Genomic DNA, 24,381 nt, shown 5'->3' with positions numbered 1-24,381 from the left:
GTAGACTGAGTACAGTTGGGTCATGTGTACAGTTGAGACACCTTAAATATCTTGCCTGCAAACCAAGCCTGATCTATGATTTTTGCTACACATATGTGTGTTAGTGTTCTCTTTAATCATGGGAAATTTGGACACTGTGCATATCTCCTGTCCAAAGATATTGGCAAAAGTATTTTTACCATAGTGAGAATTTCACTAAACCATGTTCCTTCCACAGTGAATATCTTGTTACTCCAATGTGACTGTTAAACTTTTCTTACATCATTGCAAAGGTCATTCTGTGCTCTACAAACTGACATATTTCATGACATCCTTTCATGCAAGGTTGTTGCATTATTTAGAAAAATGTGCAAGATGGTCAGAAGGGTACAGATGAGACACTTTGTCTCAACTGTACCCGGATAAAATCCCATTGGATTGCATGGTGTTTATTTGTGCATATTATGATGGCATTTAGGCAATATAGAACACAAATGTCAATAAAATGAATGTTTTTGATATTTAAACTATATATTATTAATGAATATATCTTATAACATGAAGATTTTAAGGATTACATCATAATTTGAAAATTAGCCATGATAAAACCAAGAAAAAAAAGATATTTTCATCTTTAAACATTTGTCCCTGCTTTATGTCTATCTGATGCCAATTTAGATTTAAAAAAATAGATTAAAATAAAAAGAAACACTCAGAATACACATTTTAAAAAGTTTGCTACATTTGCAGTGAATGGCTAGTCAGCCTTCCAGCATCATGAATAGGCGTCTCAACTGTACCATGCTACTGTCTCAACTGTACTCAATATAATTATATTAGGGTACGGTTGAGACAAAATGCCACCTTGTGTTTATGAGTTAATTGTGAAAAATCTAAACAACTTACGGATATATACTTTGGGTTTTATTTTAGTGCACAGATCAAAGGTATACCATGTAAGAACACAGTTATTTTCAATGGCTTTTTACAGTCAAACTTTCAAGTGGTAATGGGGAAAGCAAAAACTGTCCCAACTGTACTCAGTCTACCCTACTCCATCACGAGATACTAGAAAAAAAAAAACAGCAAAAAAAACATAGAAATTTTCAATAGAATAAACATTTCCCTGCTAGTTCCCTACATTGCTATGATCACACACAACGCAAACAGCCCGATATTAATCAAATGTAAGTAATCTTAACAACAGAAAGGTTAAAGGACTAAATACTTGGATAGCATCACAGAAATCCACCCTTGCTGTCGGCATCTAAGCTGTTATTATGGCGGCTTCTTCACTCAATGCCTTTGGCTTTGAGTTCCTTTCGAACTCTCTTCAGGTAGTCATCATCCGGGTAGCCAAAACTTGCAAAGGAAGCAAAAGTAACATTAATGACAACCATTTGGCCACACTTTAAGAGACAACATAAAATGAAATAAGCCTACTAACCAGGTATTCTACCTGAGATAAATTATTACTCCACTCTCTACACAAATGATCTACAGACACTTGAAACTCAGTTAACTACTGTACGTGTGTAGCAAATTTACCATCCTGCAATACAAATCTAATGTTTTTGTTTTTCATGCTTTTTAACCTTTGAGGTCAACATCTATTTTATTAGCCACCTACTTTTGTGCTCCTCCTTGGATGTTGGTTTTATGATGGACATCATTCCAGGTCACACAGTCATCCATGCCACTGGTGCGTGAAGTGCCCACTGTAAATATCAACCTCTGGTCAAAGGCCTTCTTCAGGAGTGCCAGTACCTCCCTCCCTTCCTTGTTGTCTGGCAAGTAAGCTGTTCTGTGTGTACCTTGGAATGTTCGACCTGGCTTAGGATGTTTGCTCTGCCAAACAGAATTGAGAGAAAATAGCATATTTCAGTATAATTGCACATTATTATGATATTGAACCTCTACTGCAGAATATTATGCTACAGTGTACTACTTTTCTGGTACGCTACCTAGTCATTGGGAAAATTACATACAGATAAAAAAGAGAAAAATACCCCCCCAACCTCTTACCGACTGAATGCCACTGGGAATTTGATAGTTAATGACTATGCTGCCACAATGTTTATACCCTGGAAGGCGTGTACTCTGTGCATAGTGTGTCATCGTTCCATCTGGCTGGTCTCCCACAACCTTTCCAAACACCTTCTTGCACACAGGACAGGTGGCACCCATGCTTTCCACTGACTGTCTTAGGCAGTCCTTACAGAAAGCATGGCCACACAACAGCTTCTCTTTATCGGTAAACTCATCCATACAGATGGGGCAGGTCTCATCCTCTGAGGGTCCACTTTCATCTTTTCCTCCAGTTAGTGTTTTGTGATTGCCATTTGGTCCTTCTCTTGAAGCTGCCTCCCTCTTTTCTTGTCCTTCATATACATGTGCTGCCTTCCTCCCTCCTAGATTTTGTTCCTCTTCTTCATATAGATCCATACTGGTTGGTCCATCCACTGACGATCCACCACCCTCATAACCTCTATCTGCTATCCATCCTGCTTGTCCTGTTCTCCCATGTTCTCATTAACCAGTTTCCCACCAGCTGCTCCTTTCCACTCCATTTCTTCATCCCCTTTTGTAGCTTCCCTTGCTGGATCATCAAAATACGGTATCAAGTACTCAGTACCTCGCTCACATCCAATCACGTCCTTGTGTTTTTTATCAAAGATAGCTTCTCCAACAAGCTTCTCGATTTTGCTTACTGCAAAACGTAGATGATCTGGAAGGCCAACCATGCTCCAGACTCCATTCTGTATTCCATCTGCAACAACAAAAGATGAGTTCTGTTCTCGGATGACGCTGAGATGTTTCTTTACCTTCTCTGTTTGGTGGTAAGATGGGTTTTGCAAAGAACAGTACATAGTTGTCATAAAAGCCTTTTCATAAAGAGACATGAGTGCCCTTAAGGCATTCATTTCCAGAAAGACTATGTTATTCCCCCTGGTCTGAGCTGTGATAATTACATATTTATCGATCTTGTTTTCCTGGAAGTCAACATCAAATTTATTCTCAAGATCCTTAATTTGTTTCTGGAAAGCTTTCCCCATGAGCTCCCAATAGTCACACTCAATGCGCAGCCCCTTGGACAGGTGAGGGTCCTTGATGTCCATCTCAATACCTTTGGGTCCATCCCATCTCTTACGGAAACTCGTGTTTTCAGCTGTGTCCTGCCGTCCATTCTCAGACATCTTGGGTCTTGTATCTTCCTTGTAACCTGGCAGATTCAGCTGTGCTGCAGCTACATGATGACGTGGCCCTACTAGGTTCCAGTTCTGGGCAGAGGTATAAAGCATGAGTTTGTCATCTAAGCTCTGAATCTCCCTTACCACTTCAACTACACTTGGCACTGTGACACTCACAATATCAGCAGTACATTCCAGGAAAAGTTTTTGAAATTCCTGAGAGGCATTTGTGACCGACTTGCTATTGGCTCCAGTAGTCTCTTCAACTGAAACACATACATCATCTTTGATTTCCACTCCATGTTTCTCTTGAATACTTTCTATTTCCTTTCTGAGCATGTGATTCATGTACCAGTAGTGATACAGTGGCACCCTCAAAGTCTCTGTACTAGCGTCTCTACTGGTCTCCATCTGGTCGGGGTTGGTGTGTTCGGACAAAGTGTGGGTATTACTTGTTATTGGATGTCCAACAACTTGCCGAAATTTCTTGTAAAATTCGTCCACCTCTTCAAAGGTCCCTTTCACAATGAGAACATCATCCTTTGTACGGTATTGTCTGAATGTTGTCAGAAGTTCATTAGCAAGATGACGGTCATACTTCTTGACATCCACAACCACACCCAATGCCATTGGGATCTGTAAAAAGGAAAGAATTACCAATTTGTTCACTGTCAAAATCCTTTTTTTTTTAAAAAGATAAGATGCAATGAGAATTATTAATCGCAATGACAGCAATTTATACATACCTCTTCTGCTTTTTGCACAGAATTTGCATATTTTTTGCGGAGTGCTGGCACTGGAGAAGGCTCATCTACTGGTACTTCAGTTTTGAAGTGCACCACGACTTCGTCTTCTATATCCTTGAGCTTTAGTGTTCCTGACTTCAGCTCTAACAGCTTCTCACAGGCTGGAATCAATCACTGAATTAATATTAAAATCAAGACTCGTCTAGAGACCAATCACCAACTAGAAAATGTAATTCCATGGAAGGAATTACCATTGCATGTAAATGCAAAAAGGTTGCTGACTGTGTAAAACATTGTATTAGGCCTATAGTTAAAAAGACAACTAGGCTACACAGAAGAATAGATAAATAACAATAACCCAATTACAATTCCACTGAAAAAGTCACATTTAAAAAGTGATTTATGAAAATGCATCAAAATTGTGGATATAGGCTATTATGGAAAATAACTCTTCATTTATTAGAATTTAAAAGACTGACATGAAGTTGCCAACTTCAAACGAGTTGCAAGAGCTGACACTTTAGTAGCCTACAGTGAAACGACTGGTAGGATAGCTTACAGCCTTCATATCTACACTAATGCAGGTTAAAAGTAGACCATAGGGCCAGGCAATACGGAATACAATCTCAAACAACGCCAATCAACGATGATGCAGCAACAGGTATCTAGCAAATGTAACGTTAGCTTACAGTAGGATATTTTATGTAGGCTATATTACAGGATGAGCAAACTAATTAATTACTACTCAATCAAACAGTAAGGCTAATGACATAGACACATTTGTGGCGGTGCGCCACAGATTCAGCACCGGCCGCCACATATTGCGTTTCGCTATTCTTTTATTTATTTATTTATTTATTCTTATTTTGAAACGCTATTGAAAAACACGCAGCATTCGTAAAGCTGAATTTCCTTTCCCTGCGCTCCCTCTCTGTCACTCGCGCGTCTGTTCACACACACACGCACAGCCCCTACCCTCCATGCACACCGCGGCTGTCTGTCTCCATGAAAACCAACGAGATCATACCTGGATAGAAGCATAAAGTTCTAGTAGTCTAAGTAGTCTATGCGTGCAACTTAATTACCAAACAGTAGAAATAAACTCATTCTCCTTGGCCCGCTCTCGTGCGCGCTCAATGGACAGCCGCCCTCCACATGCACATTTAATCCAAATAAAACATTCACAATCGTGGACGTATTGACGCACAGAAGACGACTAGCTAAATTAGTTATATTCGGTTAGCATCATTAGTAGGCTATGCTGCAGACATTTGATTAAAACTCTTGCATTCAAGTTGATTGACAAACAATGTTTTTCAACTCCAAGACTTAAAAGGGCCTGTCCCAAGGAGAAAAAGTATTAGCTTACCTTGAAACTTAAACACTTGTGGGGAAACTGAACAGTCCAGCCAGTAGAGTATGATAAGCTTAGCCTGCTATGTTTACAATATTTTGGGGCTTCAACCAGACAGCTGAATTTAAGAAGTGGAGTTGTAGGATAGTAGGCTATAATCTGCATAAAGTTTGCTGTTATGAATATCAGAAATGTCAGTATAGGCCTATATAATGTAAATAATTACATAATGTGTGTGTGTTTCAAATAAAGACAAGCTTAACATCTTGGTAAAAAAAAAAAGACATATGAAAGGAGAGCGATAAAAGGTGATGCACCCCCCCCCCCCATCAGACACGGGGCGACCACCACACATTGCCTTCTAATCTGTGGGAAACACTGCACCTGTGTGGAAATACATTTGTTACCTCCGCCAGGGAGGGAGGGTCTGTCTGTCTGTCTGTCTGTCAGATAACTCAAAAAGTAATGGATGAAATTTTAAGGGAAGGTCAGACCCAAGGAAGAATCTATTACATTTTGGGAGTGATCCGTAACACCGACGGGATTCCGGAGGCGTTTATGTGTTTCGCTTAGTGTTGTAATGGCATGGTTTGGGAGAATACAGGCGGAGGTCTGCGCTCTCTGAGTGCTTTTCTAGTTTTATATGTATTTTGGCAAGTACATTTTAAACTGCTGTAAAAAAATCCCCTGATATTCCATCCATGACGTGTCTAGAATAGACTTTCCAAAATTCCATGACCCGTAGGAACCCTTAAGTATATTTTTGGACTTTTTCCCTTTATAGGGTCCGGGAGGGTGGCGGCGAGCGAGTGGGAGAAAGGGATGACTGTGGGTCAGACTCAAACTTGGTTCCAAGTGGGCAATCAAACCCGAATGTGGTGTGGATGCTGCAGCCACGTGCACCACAGGATCCACTGCATATTCAAATAAACAAATATTCAGTAACTCAGTTGTTTCATTAAATCAAAGGGTTCATCTAAGAATGGTGTTTTTCATTTCTCTTACCTTGTCTCGTAATCTTTGCCATTCGAAGATTCAAAACTTGTTCTACTTTCTTTTTGAGGGCAGAGAGAGCGAGCTTCGGGTCTTCAAATGACAGGTTTGGACCGAAAGTGACACGTTTACATACGGCAGCCGGACGGAGGTTCTGGTAACTCTGTCAGGACAAAAGAATACCCCCAAAAAAACTTTACATACATTATTATATACAGTATTATGTGGGTAAACTGCATAACTTATATAGGTAAACTGTGATAACTCCACAAACTAATTCAACAAGTCAGTAAAGAAAATGGAAAGATGACGACTGAAAAGCCCACCATCTCAAGACACATACAGACAGACTCGATTTGACAGAACATCCCAACTCAAACCTTTTTACTGCTAGTAATCATTCTGCATATTGCTCTGAATTATCCAAAGTCCCAAAAAACACTCCTATAAAATAACAATGATTTACATTGAGCTCAATGAGCATCAAACAGACTATTAGGCTAACTGGAAAAAAAACACCATGCCAATCTCTATCTACTGTATGGTGAAGGGTATGTGATGATGTGGGGCTATTTTAATTCCAAAGGCCAAGGGAACTTTATCAGGATGCATAGTATCCTGGATCCATGAAATAGCTGGCCTTTAAAAATAAAAACATATAAAAAAAAATCCTCCTGCTCCTATGGGAATTTAACATACAGTAGGGGTCAAATACTTATGCCCTCTGTATTTAAGGAAGAACATTTATTTATTTACGATACACGATTTTTACAAAAAAATTTAATTAAGGCAGAATGATCAGTTGTCAAAAGATGATTTTATATTCCTCTTTTTAGTCAACTTTAGCATGGGGTCAAATACTTAGTTCCCACCACTGTAAATGAATTTCTTCCAATTCCATTGAATTTCAATTGTACTTCAAATTCAAATTGTAATTCTACATCCTGTTTTTGACCTCAATTCAAATTCAATTCAAATTCAAGAATTGAAATGAAATTTAAGAGTCATTCTCAATTCTGAATTTTGCACAAGCCTGCTGTGCACCAGCACACAAAGCAAGGTCCATAATGACAGAGTTTGGTGGATGAACTTGACTGGCCTGCACAGAGTCCTGACCTCAAGCTAATAGAACACCTTTGGGATGAATTAGAGCAGAGAATGAGAGCCATTCTCCTCGTTCAATATCAGTGTGTGACCTCACAAATGCGCTTCTGGAAGAATGGTCAAAAATTCCCATGAAGACACACCTAAACCTTGTGGAAAGCCTTCCCAGAACTCTTCCCTGAAGAGCTGAAGTTGTTAAAGCTGGAAAACAATTGACCGATGTCATATTAAACCCTTTGGATTAAGAATGAGATGTCACTTAAATTCACATGTGAGTCAAGGCAGGTGACATAATACTTTTGGCAATATAGTGTATAAGAACACTTTTGTTTTTACATCCTTTACAACATTTTATATCCTTTAATCTGATTAATTATCAGTAATGGGGCTAATCTACCAGGGCAACGGAGGAACTACCTGGAGGAAATGGACATGGTCCTCTTCATGTGAGAGCTGATCCAGCTCAGACAGTGCTCTTCTCATCTCAGCAACCTCCTGCTCCAGGTCCTTTATGACTTTGTCAGCCTGGCTCAACGCTGCCTTCTCCTCATCTCTGATCAGCTGAATTACCTCAGAACGGCACCTTTCAATGGACTGGAGCAGCTCCCTGAAGATTGTCTCACTGCATTTCACTGCCTCCTGAGCGCAGTTCTATAAAGAGACACAGAGACAAGAAAGCAGTGTTTTGGTGGTGTTTGCATGTTTTTTTATACATTTTTATAAGCCTTTTAGGTAATTACATAGCTTACTAGTTTTAAACCGATATCTCTTAGGGTTGTTTCAACTTGCAAGGGTTACCCTGGTCTGCCATACAGTCTACACTCATTGGTACTGTGTTGTTGCCTGGAGTTGAAAGGATGGCCTGTACGATAAGCACTCAGCTGGCTGCACATACACCTGGCCACCACAATCGAATCTTATAGCTGAACTATAATACCAGGCACCTACTGTCAGGTTAGGTTACGCGCCGACCTCTGTGATGTCAATGACCTAAGACTTCTATGTATACAGATAAACCCCGGACTGTCTAGAGGAAGGTGCTCAAGTCTTCCAGGAGAATAACCAGGCGTTTTAGTACATAAGAAGGCAGGGGAACATCAAGGCCCTGACAGTTAACTCACGCGTAAAACATTCGGTCTCAGTAAACAGCTGAAACTCAGGTCATTTATAAGAGGGGCTTAGTTTCAAGGCTTAAACTAAGACTCAGAAAGTATAGAAAAGAATCACAGAAGAGAGACGTTATCTTTACCATCCTGTTTGGGAAGTGGTAGCCTCATCCCAAAACAGAATACAAGCTGAAAGAATCGGACGTTGGATTAAAATAGTTTTATAATTCAGCATTTTTAAATACAGCAAAAATGCGGCACAATAGCCTACAGCTTGTTGGTTACAATATGTAGGAAAAAGATAATTCCATGTTGTGGTGAGAAGGAAAAACAAAAGAAATTAATCCAATAGTCGTAGTAATTCCATTTTGTGTTGAAAAAGGAAAAACGAAAGAAATTAATCCAATAGTGTCGAAAAAAGCAAAGAGTCCAAAATGAATTCTCGTTCAGTGATCTCCCTTGTCCGGGTGTAAGGCCACGAGCAGCAGGTGGATGATGCGGAGTACCGATGTTCACTGGAGCACTAAGTCCCGCATACTTGGTTTCGTGACGACGTACGGAGTTCACATAATAACTATCAGGAGCTACAGAGTAACACAACACGTAAGACGAGGAAAGAAGAAGAAGCAGCCCCGTACTTTGTTTGACCTGCTACTTATAGTCCTGATTTTTCCGTGACCCCATGGTCCTCCCCTACACATTCCTGGGGCGGTGCCCTCTTCACAGAACTTGATGGAAACTAAACTTACTTCAGAACATTCTAGACAGTCAAAGGCACACATCTCCGGGTTACAAAGCGGAGTTTTACATACATTCAGTGTTGACGACAACATTCTAGTTGAGACAGAGATTCATTCAATATCGGCATTTACTGGTTTTAACATACAAACAGTTTACATTTGATAACAGGCATTACACATTAAGATATAGCATGCATATTACATTCTATTGAGAGTACTTGGTTACATTCAACAGTGTAGGCTACTTAAACATGTTGGTTGGTTACGTTCAAACATCGTAGGCTACACATTTGCATCCATACGGAGTATGTTACATTCAGAATTATAAGTATTTGGTTACATTGTCGTGGTTTATTAATCAGGTAAAAGGCTAAGAAGAGGCATGTCTTTATTGAAGGCACGTAAGTCGTTTTATAGTATTTTCATACATTTTTCCCCAAAACCCCATGTCTAACGTAACACTTCTTGTATGTTGTATTGGCACTTTCATAGCATAACATTTTGTTCAGTCATTCTGTCGTTTATTGGATAAGAATTTCATAGCGTCATTCATCCAGTCTTCACAACTTTCAGTCTCACACGCTCCTCATCACCAAGCGTTCATTTCAGTCTTTCGGAGCTATTTGTTCAAGTAGGCCTAATCACACACGTTCTTCAACAGTTAAGCACATTCCTTCTCTTTCATTCAAACTGGCGCACTTGATTCAATAGTGGTTAGCGGGACAACAGTGTACTATATGGTTTCTGTTACGTTACTTTCTTTATCTACTTAAGCATAGTTGTCAAGGCAGGTGTCTCTGCTTGAGAGGACATCTCACATCTGGCTGATTTGCGCTGACGCAAAAGCAGCGAAATGGGCGCGAATTCACGCATGCGTTCGGTGCTCCATGGGTGGGGCCTAGGACACACGACACCCCCTACTTGGAGCAAAGGACGCACAGGGAATTCAAGTCAAAATGTATTGCAAAGAAGCCCAAAGGGCTCAAGTTTGAAAATCATAAAAACAGATCAAAATGACATGGGTCACTGGGTAACTGTAAGCTAAATAATTGAGATTTGTCGATATGGGGACAGAGTCCACAAGCATAAACCAAACGTGTTTATCAAATCAAACATATCATCAGGATACACTCTATCTACAGCCATGGGATCAGAGGGTTGTGTAGTAGTCCCTTGCCCACCACTCAGGCCTAGCGGAGAGATATGTTCCACACGAAAGGGTATAATTCTAGCCTGGAGCAAAATTAACAATACTACCGTCTTTCGGTCACCTCTCGCGTCGCCGCACTCGAGCTTGGGGCCAAGGTGAGCTTCAACAGAACCCAATCCGATATGGCTTGATATTCTGTGATTTGTTGAGGTGGAGCTTGAGCCACATTTGAGGCTGTTCTCCTCCATTCGGTTTGGACTACATTAAGAAATAAACAAAGATTTATCCAGCGCCCCATTGCCATAGATGTGAGGCTTTTTCAAAGATTTGTGTGATACTTGACTATGCGGAGTGACCACACGACTATGTGCAGGATGCTATTAAGACTCTATAGGTTAACATGTTGGTGGATGCAGAAAAGGGAACGATTCAAATCATACCGCGCAACATTCAAACTTCTCTCCCGCTCTGCGTGTATCACAGAATATATTCAACATTGCATAATGTATAGGGAGGAATAACATGCATGGCCATAAACAAGTACATTTCCAAACAGGCCATCAGAAAAGGTGAAGCTACAGTACATACCGGGAATGTTAAAATCACACAATATTAGTCCAACAAAGTTAGTCGAGGGTAGCCCATTCAGTCAGATGGAAAACGAACTTATTGTTATATATCAGTCTTCCCAAAGACACAACATAATTAGTAGAGTAAAGATTTCGTTGTATTTAAAGTTAGCAAATAGTCCATCAAGAAATGACCATGCAAAATCAGTAGCATAAATGATCCTACGATACTCACCCATGTGTGAACTGGCACAGCAACATAGCACAAGGTATAATCAATGGTTAGTTTTCGCAATGACATGCGGATTAAGATCATAAGTGGCAAATTGTTAAAACCATGCATACGAAATGGGAAACCTACTCTGCTTGTAGAATAATGAAGTTATCATATTTGTCGATCGTACTACTCACGGAATAAGCAGAAGTTGGAAAAGGCCTATGCCTCCGGAGATAAGAGTTTGTCCGAAAAGTAAAGTCCAAGCGCAACTTGGGCAGAGACCAGCGTTTACGCACAGGGTCGTTCTACGTTGCGGCAAATAATGTAATAAAAACTCCGACTAACACAACTTAACATTGGTTAGAGATCTTGATGGTGACTAGTTCCATAATGGACAAAGAATTTTGAATACATCTTTTTTTTATAATTTAACACTGGGGACATTATTCAACTGTTCAAAAATTCAGAGATTTTATATATTCTGGCCTACCACATCTATAAGGCCTTCAATAACGTTGAGAAAGTTAAATACTGTGGCACAATATTTACCTTAACTAAATATAATGAACAAAAACTTACGTAGCCTATAGACCCAATTACGGAACTGCTTGCCCATAGAAGTGAGTCCTCACTGTTGCTAAACACTTCGTAAGCTTTCAGGACCATAAGAGGTGGTTGAGAGAGATGCGTTGTCATGAAGGGTCTAAAGACATCTAACTGTCTTACTTCGTACCTACATCGTACCTACATGGGAGGCTCCTCCCCTACCAGTTCTACTTACCCACTCTGCGTCGGGGTCATCTGCAGGACCATCATGTCTGTTTGCGTTCACTTCTACATATTGTCTTTAAGTTTACTGGGGTTAACAATATCCAAGATAAAATGTAAAATACAAATTCCCCTTCTAGTAACTAAGACATTCCCTAAATGCGTCTAGGAATGGACTGATTGATTTTAGTTAGCATCTGCATTAATCCTAACACCTCTAACAATAAACCATTAACGTTATCTTCCACTGGGAAACATCCAGCTGTGTGGGTGTCTTCACACTATCCCGTATTGAGTACTTTGCAATGGAAATATGTTGTCTCTCGTAGAAAGCACTTTAACATTATTACTACAGCTGAAATTCAAATAAACCTATTAGACCATTCCTATGTCTGTCACCGAATATGCATCCACAAGTTTGAGGTAGCTAAGATGATTCTGTACGGAGTAACTTACGTTTAAGTTTACTCTACGTTTCTGAGAGCCTCGCGCATTGAAAATCCAGAAAACCAATTTCACTTCTTCCAGCGCAAATATGCGTAACTGATTTCCCTCTTCACACTGCGGTGTGGTAACTTAGACATAACCTGTAAATTCAAATACATCCATATGACTTTTGTAACATGAACAACTGCTAAGGATAACCGAGCAACACACAAACAGTGTCCAATTAAGAAACAATCAGTATTATTTTCATGTTAAGCGTGTGCATCTGTTTCTGAACGCGCACGTAAAAACTGAGAAAATCTGTAAGTGAAACCAATGATATCATAGTCCATTTCTGCCACACTGTCCGCTATACCGAGTCATGTCACAGGATTCTCACAGAATCAGGAATCTCACAAAAAGTTGTTTCTTAATCAGACGCTGTAGCTCAAATATTCAATAGATTGCTTATTTGGACACATACAACCGTTTTCTTGACAACATCACTATGATTATCCTATTATTGTCTACTTTACGCGCAATAGATAACATGTCAACTTGCGGGCGCGCCTATAGGTGCGGACAAAAATCTCTCAATGCAATACCATTCAGCACGAACCAATTCCAGAAGGGACGAGGTTATCGGGACTTTCGAGATAAAATGTCATAGGCTATGGGCAGAAAAACATGACAACAGTCTCCATCTCACATTGAACTGTAACAACATTAGTATTGAACTGGCAATTGCCCAAGTGTGACATTCACCACATGAAATTTCGTTTCCTCTGCACAAGTTATCGATAACTACATAGGCTCATCTTGCGCATCAATATCATAACAGCACAATGCCCTAACCTTACCGGACTTCTCCAACGTATCACGTAACCTGTTCTTCATCGAAAGTTATATGCATTATGTTACCGAGTGAATGGAACTATTAAAACCTATAGTAGGCCTACATGTCAAAGTTTGCATTAGTCTAGCCCAGTGGTCTTTGAATTGTATCAAATCGCATAAAATGATAGTCTCAACAGGACGGTTCACGGAGGACTATCAGCAGAGCCTATTCCAACTCCGACATTGTACAATTTCGTTTTTACCTTGCCCAAAAGTTTTCCATCGAACCATTTAACGTCACTTATTTCTACAATAAGGGTAATAGTATGAAACTTGAAAAGGATGTTCTACAAGTCCTTGATCTACTGACTGAGAACCATCTGATCAGATCCCCACAACTCCACAGAGTTGGTTTCCGTCACGCATCACTGCTTCCAAGGCTCCTCTACCCAAGCCTAGAGGGCTGCCGAGATGGTTGTAAAGTAACCCCAATATACATCGCTGACGTTTTTACCAATCATGGTCATTCAGAGGATAATTACCCAATTAAGTCACTATAAGTCCAAAATGATTTGTAAAGCAATGTTACGATATCCAATACATGCAATCTAACTAGTTTAACAACAATGTTTGAAATTACCAACGCTCTTCTGAGATTCTACGTGTTGACTGAAGCAACCTACTAACGAGGATCCTGCGCAAGTTTCACTACGGACCGATGAAATAGACTTGAGAAGTAAAGCCCCAAATATCTAAACAGTTACCATTCACATTTGCAATCTCCAATTAACTTTGTACGTTGTTATAACACATATGCCTACTCAACGATGAACTTCTATCTACAAACTCCAAAAAGCCTATGTTAGGGAAACCATCTAATGAGAACGAGGTGTGATATCCTACTGCGCACTTAACAGCACAATTAGTCGATCTTTTTACTTGATAAGGAATTCAAATTCAACCTTTTGAGAAGATCAGCTACTGGACTTGGGGATTCATTCGAACTCTGCCTCACAAAACTCATGTAATTGTAAACGTCTGGAAATCACTATCAGGATCGTCGGAGGGTCCTCAAGGAAAAACACTCAGACATGTATCAAAGGACAAGTCATTGTAGTGAAGGCTAAAGACTTCCGAAATATAATGTTTACCCAAGTATCAACGGTGAATCTGGCTATAGCATCGTCCTCTGCCCGAAACAGAACTTAACTTACAGAAAATATCTTTCCCAGAGATAGCCTAACTGTCAGGAAAATGTTGGGAAATTCCACTACGCACAGATGTTGGGAAATTCCAAAACGTTGGAAACTCCAAAAATGTTGGAAAGTCCGCTACCCCCAACAAGGGTCATAAATCCGACTCTGTCCTGATGAGACAGGCGACAAAAAACAGAACACCTTGGGATCGTGAGTTCGAGAAGCTTCCCATGTCAGTTCACAATTAATGGCCTTTTTGGTTGCACCTGGCACATCGTCGGAATGTCAAACTCCCAAGAAGTGGCGCCGTTCTCTAAAACAGTGGTCCAAGTAGGCTACTCACAAACTCCGAATACAATTTTCAGACTATGGTTATGTTGGACAAAATCACGATTAGTAAAAAGAATACACAACATCAACGCATCTTCCCGCACCTTTGCTTCATAGCACAACATATAGTCATGGGCTGATGTGAAACATGTCGAATATAAAGATTACCATTCTATGTAAACTAATATTCTAAAGATTTGTCTCGAAGACTGTCTAGAGCGGAACCCCTGCGCCCACTATTGAGCAGTGGGTTGTTACGGTTCGCAAAACATCTCCTTATCTAGCCTACTCCAAAACCCAATAAACATTGTGCTTTCCACATAAGAATCATTTCAATCTAATGTTTGCTTAATGTCCAAAACATGAAAACTAAAGCCCGATGATCCGGCAAGCATAATCTAGTAGGCTTATGTCTAGTGGCAACTGTACGTAACTATCACTGTATCCCTTCTGCAAACTTTCAGCTAGACAGGTTATGAATGAAATCAAAGACGCATCTTGGTGGATTAGTTGCAAACGAAACAATTAGGCTACATTTGATTCGTACTTTCAATAGTTTACGTAGGCTACGTAACCAAAGCCCTTTTCTCCCTTCACTGACTACAGCATTACATCGAAACTAAGCGCAGGCTATTAACTTAAGACGTGGCACTTACACTTTCCTCTGGTTTGATTAACAGTCCTCTCTCTCCGTCTATGCGACGCACGAGGTTCAAAACATAGTCTTTTTTAATTATTTATTTTGTTTTATAAAGTATTTTACTCGCTATGTTGAACTGTCTCTCATCGTCCTTGCTTCTGCAGCTTGTGACACAGACGGGTGTGACTGATTGTAATCTCCAAGAGTCTATCCACTTTGCATGATAGCTGCGGCCGTGTCCTACGTCCTGTTAAGTAGCCAGAGTCACAATAATAAATTTCTAATAACTATTAAAACAAATGGGAGGATATGTAAACGAGGTTGTTTATCGCATAAGGCAACGCCAAAGCACTATGGACAAGTTTTCATTCCGATATGGCAAATCAAATGCTGCATCGTCACGCAGCCATGGATTCCCAAACTTACAGAGTGGGCTATCCCTCTGCAGGAACTGTTACAAGTTACGTATAAACACGACGGAGTCAGAATTCATTTAGATGATCTATAAACCATTCAAAATCATACTATATCCAATTAGGCTACGAAACCAACACTAAAGCACTTTCATCTATTGCGCGCACGTTCTTTGATTACCCAGTTTCATGTCTCATTCTGTCGGACTATAGATTCGCTACCTGAGCTGGTAAACGGAATGTAGGGAATGCAGAAATGCCATTAACCCTTCTACGCGTTGGTAAACCACTGAAATGAGTTTTAGAAACTTTAGTTCAAGGTACGAAAACTCTTTATTGTTGTCTTAAGGACAAGGCAGTCGGGAGTTTAAGTTATTTCTTATTTTAAGTTATTTCGTTTACTTAAGTAACGACGATAACACATTATAGCAGCGAAACAACATGGGTCCTGGCCAGACACCCACGAAGCGTCACCACCACAATACATCACCGAAGCACAAAAGTTTTATGTAACTATACAAGTTATTAATCACTTTTTATCCACTTATTTATCCTATTGCTTTACTATTGCACGCAACTAAGAACTCATCAACTATTCAATGCATGATTAGAGACCGAATGGTAAGTTGTAAGCACTATGCTCTCGCAATGTATACCAGTGATGTCTTCAGCCTATCTGAAATCTCGGTGCTTATCGGAGGGCCACGACCCCCCACAGCTCAACCGCAAGTAGGGAGACTCAGACTGCCATGGAGTTTGAGGACTGGTGGTTTAACCGCAAATTATTGAAAGTTTAAAAAGGTTTATGAGCCCATGGTATGGCTAATATTGTAGCAAGTAATCCAAGTAATTCAGTAGCATACCTGATGCGTTCTATGCATCGTTACCGCAAACACAGGGCACGAAGTATGAAGTATGATTCACAGGAAAAGTGTAATATCACATCAGACACTTGTTGCATACTGTTACCGAGGGGTTATATATTAAACCCATGTAGTCTTTTACGTGTTCCTTTAGTAGGAAAAGTCTCGTCTACTGATAGAGAACCACATAAAATTAGGCCGAAACAGGAGATTTCTCTGCCACAACCAACGTAACACAAAGCGCCGTAACACAAAGCGCCAGCACAACGCAATGCTCCTGTGGCACCGGGCACCTGTTAAACGTCCACTTTTGACGATGGGTCTTGCTAAACCACATATGCCGTCTGATATTGTTTAGCTACTTGTACCTCCTGCTCCTAGACTTGTCTCTATCACAGTAGGAACGAAGAAAACAACTCAGTCTGCCATCGTTAAAGTTCAAGCTGGAATGCGCTGACATCCGCCTTTACGCACAGCTCTCCGACTATAAACTCGCCGACAAAGCACAAAGTGGCGGGGATGTGGGTAGATCTTCTCCAAAAACTTAAGATATTTGTTTAGATATCTATTTTAAGTTTCATGTACCACTTGTCTAGGGTAACCCGTCCTCTGGCGCTTTTATGGCCTTCTGCCTTATCACCACACGCAACAAGTGCAGCCTCTTATCTGCTCTACGCAACCAGTGCAGCTTCTTTCTGACGCTACACCTGCTACTCTCCCAGTATGCCGGCTTACTGGGACCCGCTCCCAATAGCGGACTCGGCACACGAACTTTCTGTAGTGTTTGTCGAGGAATAACAACGTTAACCCGTGGGGAAGAGGACTATTCTGTTTCTCACAGCGTGCACAAACTAGGACGACCAACGTCTCCAACGCAATTATTAGAATGAGTCTAGAAAAAATCGCTTCTACTCAATCCTCTAATAATGCTCCTTATTAGTCCGTTTGAATCCCACTTCTGACACCATGTGTTGTTGCCTGGAGTTGAAAGGATGGCCTGTACGATAAGCACTCAGCTGGCTGCACATACACCTGGCCACCACAATCGAATCTTATAGCTGAACTATAATACCAGGCACCTACTGTCAGGTTAGGTTACGCGCCGACCTCTGTGATGTCAATGACCTAAGACTTCTATGTATACAGATAAACCCCGGACTGTCTAGAGGAAGGTGCTCAAGTCTTCCAGGAGAATAACCAGGCGTTTTAGTACATAAGAAGGCAGGGGAACATCAAGGCCCTGACAGTTAACTCACGCGTAAAACATTCGGTCTCAGTAAACAGCTGAAACTCAGGTCATTTATAAGAGGGGCTTAGTTTCAAGGCTTAAACTAAGACTCAGAAAGTATAGAAAAGAATCACAGAAGAGAGACGTTATCTTTACCATCCTGTTTGGGAAGTGGTAGCCTCATCCCAAAACAGAATACAAGCTGAAAGAATCGGACGTTGGATTAAAATAGTTTTATAATTCAGCATTTTTAAATACAGCAAAAATGCGGCACAATACAGCTTGTTGGTTACAATATGTAGGAAAAAGATAATTCCATGTTGTGGTGAGAAGGAAAAACAAAAGAAATTAATCCAATAGTCGTAGTAATTCCATTTTGTGTTGAAAAAGGAAAAACGAAAGAAATTAATCCAATAGTGTCGAAAAAAGCAAAGAGTCCAAAATGAATTCTCGTTCAGTGATCTCCCTTGTCCGGGTGTAAGGCCACGAGCAGCAGGTGGATGATGCGGAGTACCGATGTTCACTGGAGCACTAAGTCCCGCATACTTGGTTTCGTGACGACGTACGGAGTTCACATAATAACTATCAGGAGCTACAGAGTAACACAACACGTAAGACGAGGAAAGAAGAAGAAGCAGCCCCGTACTTTGTTTGACCTGCTACTTATAGTCCTGATTTTTCCGTGACCCCATGGTCCTCCCCTACACATTCCTGGGGCGGTGCCCTCTTCACAGAACTTGATGGAAACTAAACTTACTTCAGAACATTCTAGACAGTCAAAGGCACACATCTCCGGGTTACAAAGCGGAGTTTTACATACATTCAGTGTTGACGACAACATTCTAGTTGAGACAGAGATTCATTCAATATCGGCATTTACTGGTTTTAACATACAAACAGTTTACATTTGATAACAGGCATTACACATTAAGATATAGCATGCATATTACATTCTATTGAGAGTACTTGGTTACATTCAACAGTGTAGGCTACTTAAACATGTTGGTTGGTTACGTTCAAACATCGTAGGCTACACATTTGCATCCATACGGAGTATGTTACATTCAGAATTATAAGTATTTGGTTACATTGTCGTGGTTTATTAATCAGGTAAAAGGCTAAGAAGAGGCATGTCTTTATTGAAGGCACGTAAGTCGTTTTATAGTATTTTCATACATTTTTCCCCAAAACCCCATGTCTAACGTAACACTTCTTGTATGTTGTATTGGCACTTTCATAGCATAACATTTTGTTCAGTCATTCTGTCGTTTATTGGATAAGAATTTCATAGCGTCATTCATCCAGTCTTCACAACTTTCAGTCTCACACGCTCCTCATCACCAAGCGTTCATTTCAGTCTTTCGGAGCTATTTGTTCAAGTAGGCCTAATCACACACGTTCTTCAACAGTTAAGCACATTCCTTCTCTTTCATTCAAACTGGCGCACTTGATTCAATAGTGGTTAGCGGGACAACAGTGTACTATATGGTTTCTGTTACGTTACTTTCTTTATCTACTTAAGCATAGTTGTCAAGGCAGGTGTCTCTGCTTGAGAGGACATCTCACATCTGGCTGATTTGCGCTGACGCAAAAGCAGCGAAATGGGCGCGAATTCACGCATGCGTTCGGTGCTCCATGGGTGGGGCCTAGGACACACGACAGTACTCATCTCACCTTATGAGACACCACAGCCTTTTTCAGCTCCTGCAGTTCCTTCTCTGTCGTCTGGATTTGCTGCTGGGATTTCTTCCTCGTCTCCTCCAGTGTCATCTGTTGAAATGCATTCATATTCAGCAGGATCTACCGTGTTTGTGTTGTACAAACAAGTCGGAATCTGAGTCATAATACAATAGGCTATTGCAAGGTCTTATTGTGGACTTTAGCAATATTATCAGAATAGACATATTATGAAACTGAAACAATGTTAAAGGAACACTTCACCGATTAGCATTAAGCTTTGTATCTTTAGAAAACCAGTCATGTTTTTGAATGGTCATGCATCATTCCCTCAATTTGCCTTGAGATGGGAGAAATACGGATTTCAACGTTGGACTTCCTGCTTTCAATGATGTAAAAATCATAATTTTACATCATTGAAAGCAGTAAGTCCTATTCATGGGTTTCATTGAAATCCGTATTTCTCCCATCTCAAGGCAAACTGAGGGAATAATGCACAACCATTCAAAAACATGACTGGTTTTCTAAAGATACAAAACTACAACAAAAAAAATGCTAATCGGTGAAGTGTCCCTTTAAATAAGTAAATGGCTATTTGGCTATGCGGTTAACATCTTTCTTCAGCACCAGTTCTAAAGCCCTACTTGTCAAACATACAGCATTATGTGCTATGCACTAATCTACTCACCACTGTTACTACAGTATATTATATATATTTCTCAATAAGGCTCTGGCTCAAAATGAACAAGCTGTGTTCTTGGAAGTAGAGATTATGCACAATAGTGAGCATCATATGAAGTGATAACAACATGATATCTGCATGGTGGACATGGTAGCTTATTTTAACAATAGGGTTAAATTGTAGTGTTGAATAAAAATATTACTGGGAATTGTCACCTGTTTCTCATTCCTTTCTGCTGCTGCTGAGACTGTGTCATGACCAGTGTTGTGCATGAACGAGTTCAAAAGAACGCGTTCATAGAACACGTTCATTTTTCTGTGAACGTTGAACTGAACGCAACACATTTGTAAATAATGAATTTGAACGTGAATTCGCTCAGATTATGTGACATGAACGACGAACTTCTCTGTTGAGGTCCAATTAAACGTTACGGAATTTGTTTTGTCCTGAGAAGTCACTATGTGACTTTGTGACACTATCTGCTGGCATTTTAGAAACAGCATGTCGTTGTCACACTCACTGCCCACGGGCGCCACTCCTAAACTACAGCTTTGCACTACGTTGCCGTAGGCTACATTAGACTACCCATGATCACGTTACGCATGCTGCATTGTAGGCCTACACATAATAGAACCGCTGCTACAGTATGTGAATGCAATCGCGGAAAAATTCTGCACTTGTCAGTGATCGAGGGATGTATAACGTGTGTTCAAAGAGCCCTACAGTAGCCTATGTCACTGAACAGTTCCATCGCTACAGGTAATGCAGCAAGGCTATAGATCCTCCATACACCCGGTGGAAAAACTAGCCTACACTCTTCTGCTGTCAGGCATGCACAGCTGATGCATTATTAATTATTAATAAATGCGTGGCTGCATTTATTAGGCGTCGGTATCTGCGAAACAAAGCCCAATTTACGGACATTCTAAATGAGATGAGAACAGGTGGCTGTACCCTACATTCCGCGGTCAGAAACAGATTTCCATTCAAATGAACTGAACTTGAACTAGTTCAAAATTAAAAATAGTGAACTATGAACGTGAATAGTTCACTTTGCACGTGTGTGAACTGAACTTTGAACTAGTTACTGAAAAGTGTGAACGTGCACAACACTGGTCATGACCTTTATGTTCATCCATTGTGCACAACATGCAGATACATTTCTGATCAGTGCGACAGAACACTTCAAGAAGTCTGTCATGCTGAGAGCAGATCTTCTCTTGAAGGTGTGCAGACGCCTGGACCAGTTTGTGCCTCTTAAAGGCAGCAGATTTATAGTGAGGCTGGACATGGGTTTCACAGAAAGATGCCAGACACACCAGGCAGGATTTGACCGCCTTGAGCTTTTTCTCTATGCAGAAGTCACACTCTACGTCTCCCAGTCCAGTAATGCAGGGTCCAGAAGAAGCCTCTTGTGTCTCAGCAGTCTCCAGTTTGTCTACCAGCTCAGCCAACACTGTGTTTTTCTTCAGAACAGGTCTTGGGCAGAACGTCTCTCTGCACTGTGGACAGCTACAAACCTTTCTGGTCCTCCTGATTCCAGCAACCATCAATGCAGCTCTTACAATAACTGTGTCCACAAGCTATAGTGACTGGGTCTTTCAACCGATCCAGGCACACCGGACACTGACATGGATCCTGATTGCTTAGTGCTGCTTCAGCCATTTTTAGCAGGCCTGCAAATACAAAATGGATGGGTCCAATTGAGATCCCTTTAGAAGGCCACACAGTGAGAGGTGGGCTGTATGTTGAATAACACATTGCAATAGGAAAGTTACCAATACAGGACCATAAGGACCAATACAGTTCAACTTCAAGCAAGTAATTTTTTTGGTCTGACATTTTGACAGTGATTTGACATGTCATAGTGTGTTCCAATTGGATGATAACTTTGCTAAACTGACAACTGCATAGCCCTAGTTACTCAACAACAGTTGTGTATCAGTATGAGTAAGACTGAAGTTAATCAATTCATAGGACAGCCTTGAAAAAGCAGTAAAGGGGAGGGGGCATAAGGTGAGATGAGTACCAATGTGAGTCAAGGCAGGTGAGTGAATACTTTTGGCAATATACTGTAGTGCAGGGGTATTCAATTAAAATTCAAAGAGGTCCAGTTACTAAAATGTCCTCCCGGCAAAGGTCCGAATCTTAAATTGTCACTGAAAATAGTGTAGGCTACCCTGAAGTTAATAAAATCAATAATGCATGTACATTTCTAGGCCTATTTAATTTATCGTTACATTTCAAGTGTTTTCAAAGTAATATGCTTGTAACATACCAAAAAGTCTTAACTTGAATGGTACTTGAATGCAAAACAATACTGTAGTTGTCTTTACTAGGCCTACATTTCAAGAAAGACAGACAACAGACACTGAATTTATTCTGAATAGAATAAATATAAAGTGCAAAATAACTTTGAGCAGCCTGAACTTAGGGCCTATTTCAAGCAGCCTAGGCCTAATGTAAAACATTCCGAATCTTTTGAATAAAATAAAAGTGGATCTTTAAGAAAAGAAAAAAAAGACCTTTGCATACTGCGTTCTAGTATCCTCTGCTAATAGTTCAGATGTTCTTGAATCTTGTTGTTGAAGCTGACAATGGGATCTGTAAAGTTTCTGCAGCCGCATTAAGCACTCATTGACAGCTGCTGTCCCATCGCTAAATGCTCTTTTGTGTTGCATCAAAATCCACGCAATCTTTAACGAACACTAATTTGCCTGTACATGCATGCGTGATCACACGAGTAGACCTGTCATAGTGTGCTTTCAATTTGATAATTATTATCCTACCTCCGCCAAGGAAAGTAATGTTTTCATCGGGGTTTGCGTTTGTTCTGTTTGTTAGCTCTCGGAGTGCTTTTCAAGGTTTACTTGCCCTCACTGCGGACTTCTGCGTGTACCTTTCCTCTAACGACCCGTGTTTGATCTCAGTGACGCACGCTAACGTCGCCACAGTTTCACAGCGCATATTCACAGCAGCACGAACGTATTGGTCCGTCCGTCCATTCATCTTTAAAAGTTCGGTTTTCACCATCATTTTTGAGCAAGCCATTTTCTCTCATCTCCTCTCTCTCCCGCTAGGCCTATTCTCTGTTGCTGAAAGGTAAACAATCGAGTTGATTGGCTTAGCTACGGACGATGCTCTTTGATAATATTAGGCCGACAATTTCAACGGGTCCGGACAGCACCGTCACTGGGTCCGGACCCGGACCGCGGTCCGCCATTTGGTGATGCCTGCTGTAGTGTACTTGCAAGTCGTGTTTCCATGAACCTCTGCAAGAACACTGATAGGCCTATAATCACTAACAGTTGCTATCTTTGTCTCATAGCCTACATGTGATCATCTGCATATTGCATAACACAGTGTCATTGGAACTAGCCTGAATATGTATTTCATATTAACTTCATTATGAAAAATAAAGAGCAAAAGACCCATGCTGAAGGAAAAGTGGAATGCTGTTCTAATTCTAAACCTTTAGCCTACTATTAGGCTATGTGGAACATAACAACCCCCCGCGCCCGACGACGAGTTGACCTAACATCAAAGGTCCGTGTATATTTTGGTAATAGGGCTCGGGATCATGACGTAAAAAACTTCGCGGGCGCAGCCATATTGGCAGCTTCACTCCTAGTTTACTATGGATTACTACGGATTTACTCCCGCCTATATTAGTGTGTTCCTGTTATAGTTTTTGCCTTCTTGGTCGTGTGTTGCTGTGTAGTGGGGTGTAACAGCACCACCCATGATCGCAAGAGGAAAAGAATCGCTAATACTACATTTCTGCTTGTCTTCTGCATCTGAATGAATGGATATTACGCTCGGTGCGCTACCAATATGGCGGCTATTCCTAGAATGCAAGGCTTGTTCCCGAGCCCTATTGGATTTTCTGTTTTTGAATGGGAATTAAAAAACAAAAAACGACTGGTTTGTTTGATTTTCGTTTTAAAGCCCAAAACCAACAATTGAAAAACGCAGCATTTTTCTTTCATTTTCATTTTTTAATTACACTTTAAAAAATGAAATTCAAAGTCAACACAAACGGAAAAACGGACCAAAAACAAGCATTATTCATTATTCTCGCACCGGAAGTTGCCATTCAGACTGCAATAAAGCGCGAATAAAGCGATAATAATGTCTTTGGAGCCCTACTCAGAAATTATTCTAGAATTGGC

At 40.6% G+C, this 24,381-nt stretch overlaps 2 protein-coding genes and 1 long non-coding RNA gene across 3 annotated transcripts; all 3 read right to left on the bottom strand.

Annotated features, from left to right (window-relative positions):
* Positions 1-1,036: 1,036 nt before the first annotated feature.
* LOC134092283 (E3 ubiquitin-protein ligase DTX3L-like) lies at positions 1,037-2,737 on the bottom strand. The gene is made up of 3 exons (XM_062545088.1): positions 2,005-2,737; positions 1,610-1,827; positions 1,037-1,341 (listed from the first exon to the last, which is right to left on the bottom strand). Exons 1-3 carry the CDS (start codon positions 2,422-2,424, stop codon positions 1,272-1,274), a joined length of 708 nt encoding a protein of 235 aa, XP_062401072.1. The 5' UTR covers positions 2,425-2,737; the 3' UTR covers positions 1,037-1,271.
* LOC134092682 (uncharacterized) lies at positions 2,475-6,297 on the bottom strand. The gene is made up of 3 exons (XM_062545708.1): positions 6,276-6,297; positions 3,917-4,077; positions 2,475-3,806 (listed from the first exon to the last, which is right to left on the bottom strand). The coding sequence occupies exons 1-3, from the start codon at positions 6,295-6,297 to the stop codon at positions 2,475-2,477; spliced, it is 1,515 nt and encodes a 504-aa protein (XP_062401692.1).
* A 1,648-nt stretch (positions 6,298-7,945) lies between these two features.
* LOC134092275 (uncharacterized) lies at positions 7,946-20,463 on the bottom strand. The gene is made up of 3 exons (XR_009940187.1): positions 20,425-20,463; positions 19,525-19,620; positions 7,946-8,018 (listed from the first exon to the last, which is right to left on the bottom strand). It is a non-coding gene; the product is annotated as an uncharacterized LOC134092275 (long non-coding RNA).
* Between the last annotated feature and the right edge of the window lie 3,918 nt (positions 20,464-24,381).

The sequence above is a fragment of the Sardina pilchardus genome, chromosome 9 (assembly GCF_963854185.1).
Source record: "Sardina pilchardus chromosome 9, fSarPil1.1, whole genome shotgun sequence".
Taxonomy (NCBI): domain Eukaryota; kingdom Metazoa; phylum Chordata; class Actinopteri; order Clupeiformes; family Clupeidae; genus Sardina; species Sardina pilchardus.
This window is presented reverse-complemented; position numbering and strand designations above follow the sequence as displayed.

Bases quoted from the DNA above. Each gene is read 5' to 3' on its own strand.
- LOC134092682 (XM_062545708.1), bottom strand. From the start codon at position 6,297: ATGGCAAAGATTACGAGACAAG. The intron at 4,078-6,275 runs GTAAGAGAAATG...GATTGATTCCAG, and splicing joins GGCAAAGATTACGAGACAAG to CCTGTGAGAAGCTGTTAGAG. The intron at 3,807-3,916 runs GTATGTATAAAT...TCCTTTTTACAG, and splicing joins CTGTGCAAAAAGCAGAAGAG to ATCCCAATGGCATTGGGTGT.
- LOC134092283 (XM_062545088.1), bottom strand. From the start codon at position 2,424: ATGGATCTATATGAAGAAGAGGAACAAAATCTAGGAGGGAGGAAGGCA. The intron at 1,828-2,004 runs GTAAGAGGTTGG...TCTGTTTGGCAG, and splicing joins TTCCCAGTGGCATTCAGTCG to AGCAAACATCCTAAGCCAGG. The intron at 1,342-1,609 runs GTAGGTGGCTAA...TTCCTTTGCAAG, and splicing joins ATCCAAGGAGGAGCACAAAA to TTTTGGCTACCCGGATGATG.